Source organism: Acipenser ruthenus, chromosome 33, assembly GCF_902713425.1.
Source record: "Acipenser ruthenus chromosome 33, fAciRut3.2 maternal haplotype, whole genome shotgun sequence".
Taxonomy (NCBI): Eukaryota; Metazoa; Chordata; class Actinopteri; order Acipenseriformes; family Acipenseridae; genus Acipenser; species Acipenser ruthenus.
The window spans coordinates 10,703,192-10,715,310 of record NC_081221.1 but is presented as its reverse complement, the minus strand read 5'-3'; the positions used below and the strand labels follow the sequence as shown (position 1 = coordinate 10,715,310).

Below are 12,119 nucleotides of genomic sequence, written 5' to 3'. Positions count from 1 at the left end.
ATTTACATTAGAAACACGAAATATCCATGAACAGTTTACGTCACGCGTATGTAAAACAAAAAAAAGGAGTAGGCTTAAATAGTACTACACAACAATGTACTACAATTGTCCTTACAATGAGTAAAGCAAACATATATATGTTGTACTTGCAATCAATTCTAAAGAACACAATTTTAAAATAAGAAATTGTCCAAAGTTGTCTTATTTTTACAATGTACCACCTCCCGCTGTAAATCCATCTCAATTTTGCGTGCAGCTTTGTAGCCAGTTTCAAGGCCACAATTCTGCCTCAGTCCGCCAGAAATATGCAGCTGTGAAGTCAGTGTGTTAAAAAAACTGCATGAAGTATGCGCATAAATCATGCAATTGCGTTCTGTAGCACTGGCAACTAGGAATAAAGCTGTCAATAAGCGGCATGCAGTTGCTAAGATCAGAATTACATTAACATTAAAGTCTATGGAACGGGATTGGATCCTGGGAAAATGTTGTTAATAACCGAAAGTTGTCTATCAGGGTTGCTAATAACCATCATCTACTGTATATAATGTTTTAAAAATGCATGTTTTTAAAATGTGTGTTTTTTGTTTATTTGTAGGTGATGCTGCTTTCTGTACTCCTGAACAGTATAAGGAATGTGCTGAGCCAGCATTAGGTAAGTGAAGAACCAATTGTAATTTTATATTAGAAACCCTGTCCACTAATCAAGACGTTCCATTGCAGGACATGTCTTGCTTAAAAAAGTGAAACTGAATTAAAGCAGGTAAATAAATCAGTAAGACTTAATATGTTTAAAATAACAGTTGTTTACCGTTTTTTAAATCCCAATAAAACCCTGATTTTCTGTATTATCCTGGTAGTTGATTTTGTCTGTATGGTAGCTTAATCCCTTCCCAGTGTGATCAACTGCCAAACGCAGTGACCTCTACTGTGTAAACAAGATCTTGAGAAGAACAGCCGATCCTGTTGAAAACCTCCCACTGTTTAGAAATACTTAGCGTACAGAACTCTTAAGACTTAGAGGTTTTTCTTTTTATATCATTATTTCATTTTCACCACTTGTACTCACATTTTAACTCAAGTTTATAGGTAGTGTGTTTATAGGTAGATTTAGTAAGTTTTTTTTATTTAATCAGCTATTAAATCTCTTAATCAACACGTTTCCATCCCAGGAGCAGCTATATTATTTAGATTGTCTGTTTGTCAGAGATGGGAATCACTGCATTGTTATACAGTCAGCACTCGCATATCCAACCCTATAAAATTTTGACTTTAGTGACGGTTAAATGTGTGACGCATATCTGATTATTTCATTTTGGCCCGTTGCAACCCTGGTCAGTTTTTCATGGAACACAAAAAAGATACAATATCAAAAATACATATCTGAAAGAACTGTGTTTTAAAATAAGTAGGCTCCCATTTAGATGTACTGTATTGGTTTTGTTGGTACAGTACTATACTTTCAACAGAAGTAGTATTTTAATTCAGAACGATATGATTCTGAAAATATCACGTGCCAAAACTAGAGACAACACATTAACTGTAATACAGTACAGATTTTTAAATCCGATACCTATTGTAGCGGTATGTAAAATTTCCCATTAACAACCTAACAGCAAAATAACATCTAAATGTTATCCATGCACAGAACTGCGTAAAATGTAAAAGGCAATGCAATTTAACAAAACCAAAAGATAAAAAAACAACAGTTTCCAGAATTAAAACAGTATCCCAAGTGGTAATATAGTGCCCTAATGTCACAGTGCACTTGCAAATGAAAATGCATAAAAGCAACAAAAGATCACAGATTTAAAAAAAAAATACATCACAGTATCTAAAACTGTTTAATGATTAATTTTTATATTACCCCAGCTTGTCTCATTCGCTTTGTTTTGGCTGCATTTTCGTCAGGTGAAACTGGAGGAAGTGCTGTGTAACTGCACAATATAAGACAGACTGATCTGGCATTGGAGAGAATAAAATAAAAAAAAAAAAACCTGGGCTGTGACGGATATTCAGACAAATTGTAGAATTGAAGAGATGGGCTTTGTATCAGAAAACTGGTGACAGAGTCGGAAATCGCGTGTGATGGGTAACTGCATTAATTTGTTACATATATATAATGGGGATTGATTTTATTCTTAATACAATGGGGGAAGAACACGACTGACGTGTATCTGGGTAACGGATATCCGAGTGCTATATGTAGCCAGTATAACAATGCCAGATTTCGTTATGCCAAGTGACAAACAATGGCTACAAGTCCAGTCACAACAAATTTCTAGTACTTCTGTTCCAGCAAAATGAATTCCATGTTAGTGTGATCAATAGTAGTATTAGTGCTTATTCCTACCTGTAGGTTGCACCATTTTTCCATGTTGTGTGCGTGTTCTTTACGAGTACATGAAAGGCGCTGCCAAGCTTTGAAGCCCTCCTTCGAAATACTGCTATCATGTTTGCCAAAGAGTGCACAGCCAAAGGAAGACACTGCATCCGAAGAAGGAGACTATACAAGCCACGTACCAAAGAAATTTGTCACTGTTCTTCATGTACATGTAGCAGTTCTCTTTCATAAAACGGCATGCAACCACTGCCGCATCGCTCTGTGGAAATTCCATTTCAATAATCTGATTCAGACCTCTTTTTACAATTACGCATCACTGTTCATTTCTTATATGATCTGGCCAAAGCGCTGGGTCATTAGATAACATGCTGATATCTGCTCTGCTAGCCACAGCATGATGTGAGAGGGTCCGCATCAGTTTCCACATCATCTGCTTAAGTGTTTCAGATCATGGTCCAGTAACATCCGCAGTAGCTGTACTAGCATCTTCTTTATTGCCTGACGCTTGCTTTGATGTAGAGAATGATGTTAGCTTAGGTTAAGTTACCATATTCTTTGCTTTTCTGTTTTTACTTTGTAGCGCCGCTGGGATAATTGCACTTCATTTTTTTTTTCACGCTCCTACACTTTGGTAATTAAAGCATAAGCAATGGCCCGTGCTAGAAGACGGGTTAATCTACTCGTAATGTATGAGGGTTGTTTTTTAGACTGTACAATTAAATTACACTATGTGTAAAAAAGGTATACCTTATTTATTTATTTATTTTTATTTTTTTTATTTGTTAACCTTAAACACATTTACAATCTCCACATAACCTCCATCTGTTTTTTCGTAATAGTCTTGTCAGGTCACGCGCCTCTGTCAGTACTGGTAATCTAATTTTTTCCCCCTAATAGTCATGTGTGTTGTGCACTAGTTAGCAGCACTCGGCACCAGCATAGTCCCCCGACCCGAACTTCTCGAAAAGCGATATGCACTGCGCTTTGGCTTTTCCTAGTCACCAGTGACACGTAACTGTCACCTTTTGTTGCTTTGTCATGTTTTGAATTTGTGCATATTGTTAATAAAATGTTAAAAAAAAAAACACCTGTCACCATAGTTGGCTGGGGGCCCCCTCTCTGCCTCGGGACCCCATGCATGGGTTGCATGTCCCTAACGCTGCCACTGAGCACAACTGGCAACGCACAAGAAAATTTGGATTGGGAAATGCCAGCAACAATTGCGGCTGTTTAAAACATGCTTTCAAAAGTTCTTAAAAAAATTGATGCAATTGTAAGAGTCGAAATTGCCTGCAGCTTTAGTACATCTCATTATAATTTTTGAGAACACTATCTCTACCTCATTTTTGCGAATTTATGCAGGAACGCCCATAATTACATATTAATTTAAGGTTGAACCGCAAAGAAAAACTGCTGCCGCAAAGCATTCCCTAAAAAGTCATTAATAGCATTGCACTTGTTTAGTACATTTCACTCTAGACTTCCGACTCGTTTGCGACTACTGCGACAGCATCTGTCCCATCTGTCCCATAGTATTTTTGGTATCATGTGACTGTATTTGCATTTTCATAGCTGCTTCAAGCTACCATTAGTGGTAATATAAATTGTTGTTACTGCTCTGCTTGTGTAACAGGGTGGAGGCTGGGAATGAGCCAACGACCATGCACAAACCACTATGCAAAATAGCCAGGATCATCTGTATTCGTGGTTATAGAGTATTTAACCTCATCTCCGACAGGGGACAGAATCCGTAACGTCAATTCATCACACAACAATGCCAGTTACACCTGCTCTAATGGGTTCCTTCTTTAAATGTTCATAAGAGAAATTTGCATTGTATTTTTGCAGTTTTCCCACGGTTATACTATGCATTCACCATGGTTTATCCTGGTTTCCCATTTTTACTAATATGCTTTACTGTGCTGGTCTTTTACAATGCTTACCTATGCTTTACCATCCTTTTACTATGCTTTATTACACTTTGCTATGCTTTTACTATGGTAAACTTTTATAAGGGTAAAGTGCTATTAAAACAGTGATTCAATTCCCCTTAATGAATATGTAAAACTGTACAAACTACCAATATGAAAATATGCAATAACCACGGTCAAAAATGTCTCGTTTTGCGGTATCTTTAAGTATCGTGTGTTTTAAAAATTCAGTATGCATTTCGTCTTGGAATATGAGAGATTACACTAGATGGGGTTCTGTATTTCCATTTTCAAAATTGTATTCCACCTTTTTTCTGAATTATGAAGAATTAGCAGGTGCCTTCAGTCGCCAGTGCTGCAAAACCACATCTATAAAACACAAAACATTCTCTTCTACTCCATCTAGTATAAGCTGCTCTGAAAAAGAACACAATAAAACAGCTATTTTGAGAAAGATAAGTGTAATGGCAAACAGGATTATCTAGTGAAATATAGTTAATTTGCAGAGCCCACTGATTTAGAAGCACATGCACATGGCTTTCATCAGTGTAATTATATAAATTATAATCTACCTAGAGACCAGAGAGCTTAAAGGTGTTGTAGTTAAGGATTTAAAATCAATTTCTCTATTCTTAATTAGCTTACAATATTAATCTACTTATCATTTAGTCCCTGGTATGAAGTAAATTGGTGAATGACTCCTCATCCAACACCCTCTGGCTATAGACACTGTACATCCGATACAGACACCACAGTGACAGTGGATCTTTTACAATCTTTCCTCCAGCAATGGTGACACACCATCGCTAGTAAGACCACTGAAATCACTTGGCCATCATGAAATGTCTTTAGTCTAGTACAGCGGTGCTCCGTGTAATTTGGCCATTGTAATACATCGACGAGAAACCAACAAAACTGCAAGCCCAAATACTATAATCAATCAATTAATCCTTTATTTAACCAGGTCAGTTGAGAACAGATTCTCGTTTGCAACGATGACCTGAGAGACTCACAAAACTGAACCTCAGCCTTATGCCTCAAAAACCCTTCCTATAGTAAACAATTCCTATAGTAAAAGTATTGCAAAGTGTAATCAAGCCCAGAGATGTGTGTTAAAGCATATATAAAATGGCAAACAATGATAAAGTATGGCAAATACATAGTGTAACCATTGGAAAAGCAAAACTACAAAATTAACAAGCACAATTTATCAGGGTCAACTTTTATACAGGAAATGCTAGGAAGTACATCCTGACTGACTATCATGATACATGAAGACTTTATGAAAAACAAATATACTGTGCAGTACAGTACATAGCAAAGTCTTCAATCGCCTACATATCTTCTGAAAATGAAAATCAGTTTAGTGGTAAGAGGATACACAAACTAGTTTTTGTTGGCATTAAAAATAAAACAATAATAAAAGTCAGTGTCATACAGAAAGATGTTTGACTCTACAGTTATACAGTATGTATCATGCTTAGGGTCCTGCGTTTTACACAACCTGTTTTTTTTCAAAACTGTAATTCAACTGCTATCCCCTAGATGTCCCTGCAGCCACTCCTGTTATAGTAATCAAATTCACAGTTAAGAAATCAACACATTACGCTTTGTCTAATTAGAAAAATAAAAGCTAATTATGATGAGTATAAATGGTAATTGAATAAATTGATGCGTTAAAAGAAAAATCGAGAGACCTAAACATGGAGTCAAAGACATTGCAATCAAAAAGCATTTCATTGAGCGAACGCACGCAACAATATCCACCTGGTGTTCTGTACATCGATGGGTAGAATTTATTTTGCACAACTTGCAATTTATCTTTGGACCACACTCGAAAGTCAACAATAGACCGACATTTATCATCAGAAAAAACACAGAAACCGAAAGGCTGAGATTGACAGCTATGAGACGGCGTCTTCCAGTAAAAAACATAAGAGGAACGAAAATTATGAACACAGACGAGATGTTATTTTCGATTTGACAGAGACATTTGTTTGTGCTAATATTCCCCTGGAAAAAACTGATAATCTCAAACTACGTGCATTTCTGAACAAACATGTAATAAATGCGGGAGCAATTCCTACAGCAGGTCAACTGAGAAGGGAATATCTACCCCAAATTGCTGAGTTGCACAAGATGAAAATTGTACAACTGATAAAGATGTCTGACAGTGTATCTGTAGTTACTGACAAGTCTGCAAATGCAAAAGATCAGTATGTTTTGCCATTTTGTTTGCTCTCCAAGGACTATTGAATACCTTCGAACTGAAAGTAATACAGTTAATCTGCACTCTGTGAATTACTCATCGGTAGCACGGGGCGTTGTGAAATGTTTAAACGCATTTGAAGTTAATTTTAATAATTTGTGTCTCCGATAATGCCAGTTACAAGATCAAGGCAAACAATGACATTCTTCAAGGTTTAAATTCAGTACATTTGACTTGTGATGCCCACATAATAGCCCTTGTCAGCAATATCTGGGCAAATAATTTTCCAAAAGCAGACAAGCAGGTTGCAACCATTAAAAAATTGTTTAAACATTGCCCAAGCAGAAAACTACGTTTTAAAGACCGCCTGACAGAAGCAATCCAACAAGAAGGCTGTACTTTACCCATAAAGTTGCCACCTGAGCCATGCATAACACGATGGGGCACTTGGTATTCTGCTGGTGAATATCATTCCAAATACATCCCTTTTTACGCAGACTTTGTGGAAAAGGAAATGCATATTTCACCAAACACTGTAGTGTTAAAGGAACTCCAGAAATTGCTTAAAGATGTGCAAAGTTTAAAATCTCAACTCTCCCTAATTGCGACGCATGCCAAGGGACTGGTGGATCTGATTCAGTGGTTTGAAAGCCGTGAAGTGAGAGTCCATCAAACATATAATAAAGTTGCAGAATTAATGAATACATACTGAACAATGGCACAAGAGGTACACAGCACAGACGCCACAATAAACAAACTATGTGTAAAAACCTTCCATGACGTTTCTGAAAAACAGACTAATTACTACAACCCGGATCAATGCAAAAAGAAACCATGTTTTTTTCAACCAGCTCATAACTTTCTGATGGCAGTATTTGACCCACAACAAGTGTGTAGTTTGGATCTGGAAGCCCTCCAATTATATTCTATTCCAGGATTTGAAGCTGACTGTAAATCAGAAATGGGCAAATACCTACCATATGCAAAAGAAAACTGTAGTAGAATGACATTGAATGAATTTTTGATTAAAGTTGAAGAATTATTTCCCAATTTAACACGAAAGGCTAAAATATATTTGTCAGTTGTTACCAATTCTGTAGATGCTGAAAGAAGTGTTTCTTCTTATGGCGAAGTTTTTACAGAACAACGTCAATCTATGAAAGAAGGCAGGGTTAACCAACTGACGATGCTTAAGTTTAATAGCAACATTTAATGTGCTGCTTGCGAACAACCTTGCATTATTATTATTATTATTATTATTATTATTATTATTATTATTATTATTATTATTATTATTATTATGTTATATTTGTAATATATATGTTACAGCGTTGATGTTATGATTTCAGTATTTTATATAAATTGTTCCGGGAATCAGTGCTGTTTTTTTAATATTTTGTTGAGAAATGATGTGTTCCTACTAGTAAACTGAAACTAATAACAAATAATACATTATTTATTTACACATTTTAAGAAATAATATTGAATAAGAGGTATTAGTAATAAAGGGATGCATGACTAAATAAATGTCCGTAGCTGCTGCTGCTGCCACCTAATCACTGTGCGTTAATAAAATGACTAATTGAGATGATTAAAGGAATCAGGAGATTATTACTCAATAAGTGGTTTAATTAAGCAGACTACATGACCATCTTGCGGTGGGAGGAATGAAGTGCAGCCTAAGAAAGCAGGTCGCGTAAAACGGAGGGCCCTAATCATGCTACAAATTAGGTTCAAGATTCTTCAGTTTGTTATCGTACACGAAAGAGTAAAAAATACTGAAATGAAATTTAAATTAAATTGGTATTTGGTTCAGAGTCAATCGAAGTATGCTAATGTAATTACAGTACAAATCTGTGTGTTAACCTATACCTTCACTGTTCCTTGCACCAACTCATCAGGGAATCTATGGCAGAACATTTTGAAACAGAGAACTACTAGCAATGTTCTTGAACGCACTCTCAGGGTTCATTTACACATTTGAAAAAATGACAGTTATAACTAACATTTTAGAGCCATGATAATAGCATTTAAATTATCTATTATCGGTTAAAAAATGATCACAATAATCCTGATTATTTTAATAACACCCATGAACTGCAACTTTTGACTTAGACCTTTTTCTGCTTTCTCCTACCAGGAGAGACTGTATTAAATGAAAGGAATTTTCCATCCCCCAGGGTAATTGCACTTAACAAACATACACACCCCTGCCCCAGCATATATTTTGACAAATCGGTAGCATTGATCCTTTTTAGGTTAAGGAGACTGTCAAACATGATTATTGGCACTAATATGATTATCAATAAATAATAAAGACTAAACCAATGATCTAGAATATCACAATAATCAATTATTGTTCCAATCCTAATACATCCCAGTGACAGTGTGACAGAAATACAATGATTCTTGGTTGTAAATCTCCCTCCCGACCTGTGATGGTGCTAAGCAGCGAGAACAGAGTTCTCTGGACGGGCTGGCCTGACAGTTCTTTCCCAGGGTTCAAGGGAAGTCGGCCAGCTAGGAAGGGGGCGAGACTCCATTGCAATAACGCATTGACCCGGAAGGGAAACAATGTGGTAGCCGCAGATTGGAGAGGCGGTTGCACTCGTTTACCAAGGGGTCATGTGTGACAGCATAAAAGGGGACGGAGAATTGTAATCTGTTCCTTCGCATTGGTTTGTGTTTATGAACCGAGAAGGACTGTGAGAGACCCCATTACACGTAAAAAAGTACAGTGAGTCTTTTGTTTGTTTGTCTTGTAATTGTCTTGTCTTGTCTTGTGCATTACTAAACGGCTCACACAGTTCCGGAGCTGTCACCAAGGGCCAGCACTAAACCGGACAGCACTTCACCATTGTCACAAATATAAACATGTATCACCCACCACAAGCACTACTGCACGCACTCAGGACTGGTGACCGTGTCTGTATTATTGTGGGGCGGATATTGTTTGTTATTTGGGACTGCCTTTCCTGTGTTATTTACCCAGTGCAGTACACATTGGTGTGTATTGCCAGGGGATTATTGTTTGGTCACCAGACCTGGAATAAAAGAAATAAAGTTCCTTTCCAAACAGGATTAGAAGGCTCTGTCTGTTTAAATACTGCACTGCATCACTCCTGCACCTGTTTCCACTCAGCCACTTTGCCACCCAAACTGTGAGGGCGCTGTGTAAAGGGAACAGAGTGCCCTGGACTGGATGGCTAGACAATTCATTCCCAGGGTTAGGTGGAAGTCAGCCATCTAGAAAGGGGGCGGAGCTACGGTACACCAAGTTATCGACCCGGAAGGGAAGCAATGTGGCAGCCGCGGATTGGGGGAGCGGTTTCAATCGTTAACCAAGGGGGCGTACGGTACATAAGGGGACGTAGAGAGGTGATCTGTTCCTTTGTATGATTAACGCTGAACATAATTGTTCTTGTGAGTGTTTTGTTTGTTTTGTCTTCTCTAAAATCTATTTGTTTGTTCACGATAAATTGTATTTTCACCACGAGCACTACAGCACTCACTTTGGACTTGTGACCGTGTTTGTGTTAATTGTGTTGTACTCCTTTATTGAATAGCACCCCTTTTTACCTCCTGACTACTTATTTAATATGCACCCTTAACACATTACAGTGCATATTATTTGCTAGAATATTGGAAATAGGAGATCAGCTTCCCCTAATACCACTACAGCGGATAATCATGACAACAATCATAATACACATGGCTGTTTTTTCATTCCCTACCATCTGTAAATACCAACAAGTTTAATAGCTATATCTCAGAACCAGTGTTACATTAAAATAAAATTCACATCAATATATATTTGCATTTTACAATACACGTGTGCCCTTAAACTAAATGGAAGTTCTGCAGGAACATTATTATTCTTATTATAATTCAGCAGAGAATACACATGTTTATTTCTCAAGCTGTCTGTGAATCTCATCATGTCCTGTGCTGTGACTAGGGATGAAAATAGACAAGCATTTAAAGTGACCTGCATTTCCCTTACTGCTTCTTGTACAGCATATATTCACACTTCACAGATAATGTTTGTGTATGTTAAAGATACCTATAAATGGTGGAAGCGGCAAATGAGTCACTCCAGTGTAGCTTTGGCTGTGTGCTGTGGGTCGTTGTCATGCTCAGAGGTGAACTTCTATCCCAGTTTCAGCTTTCTTGCAGAGGTCAGCAGGTTTTCCTCAATAACTTCTCTGTACCTTGCTCCATTCATTTTCCCTTCTATCCTGACAAGTGCCCCAGTCCCTGCTGATGAGAAACATCCCCATAACATGATGTTGGGATGGTGTTCTTTGGGTGATGCGCTGTGTTGGGTTTGCACCAAACATAACGCTTTGCATTTAGGCCATTCTATTTTAGTTCCATTTTAGTTTTATCAGACCACAAAACTTTTTGCCACATGGCTACAGAATCTCCTGAGTGTTTTGTTGCATACTTCAAACGGGATTCAAGGTGGGCTTTCTTGAGTAATGGCTTCCTTCTTGCCACCCTACCATACAGGCCAGATTTGTGGAGTGCTTGGGATATTGTTGTCACATGCACACTTTGACCAGTCTTGGCCATAAAAGCCTGTAGCTCTTGCAAAGTTGCCATTGGCCTCTTGGTAGCCTCTCTGATCAGTCTCCTTCTTGCTCGGTCATACAGTTTGGAGGAACGGCCTGATCTAGGCAGGGTCTTGGTGGTGCCATACACCTTCCACTACTTAATAATCATCTTGACTGTGCTCCAAGAGATATTCAAGGCCCTTGATATTTTATACCCATCTGTGCCTTTCAACAACTTTGTCCCAGAGTTCTTTTGAAAGCACCTTGGTGCTCATGGTTGAGTCTTTGCTTTGAAATGCACTACCCAGCAGAGGGAACCTACAGGAACTGCTGAATTTATCCTGAAATCATGTGATTCACTACAATTTAACACAGGTGGAGGCCACTTAACTTGTTGTGTTATTTTGAAGGCGATTGGTTATACCTGAGCTAATTTAGGATTGCTATTACAAGAGGGGTGGACACTTGTCCAACCAAGCTATTTCAGTTTTTATTTTTAATTAATTTTCTACAAATTTCTAGAATATTTTTTCACTTGGAAGTTGTGGGGTAGGATGTGTAGATAAATGAAAAAAACTATTTTAATGCATTTTAATTCCAGGCTATAAAGCAACAAAAGGTGAACATTTTGAAAGGGGGTGTAGACTTTCTATAGGCACTGTATACATATATATAACAGAGATAACATACCCAGATGTCTATCATTACTTGGTAGAGACACAGTGCTGTTACACCTGAGAAGCAGTAAAGGCGTATAGAAGCTTAGATGCTTACAACTACGTTTTTGGTGGGAAAGTATGATCAGAGAACAGTGATGTATGTGTGGTGTACGGAGAAGTCGGGGCAAGTCAGCTTGTTCGAAAATCGTACTGTGCCTGGGTTGTGGCTAAAACTAGTGGTGAGGTGTGCAGTGTTCACTGCACCTTCATGTAGCTTGCAGTGTTGTTTTTTCCAACCCACAATCACATTTATTAATATTTATTAAAAAGGAAGCGTTTCTCTGCTTGGCCAATGCTTGCCTCAGTAAATTCATTGCAGTTTCTTTTTTTTATTAAATCGTTTTGATTGCTACGTTTTGATTG

General features: G+C 37.6%; 1 protein-coding gene across 1 annotated transcript in view; it reads left to right on the top strand.

Moving 5' to 3' along the window:
- asic2 (acid-sensing (proton-gated) ion channel 2) overlaps window positions 1-12,119 on the top strand; it is a 287,152-nt gene that overhangs the window by 238,111 nt on the left and 36,922 nt on the right. Inside the window, exon 5 of the mRNA XM_034055630.3 lies at window positions 596-652. Coding sequence (XP_033911521.2) covers window positions 596-652 — 57 coding nt within the window. The remainder of the gene's footprint in view (window positions 1-595; window positions 653-12,119) is intronic.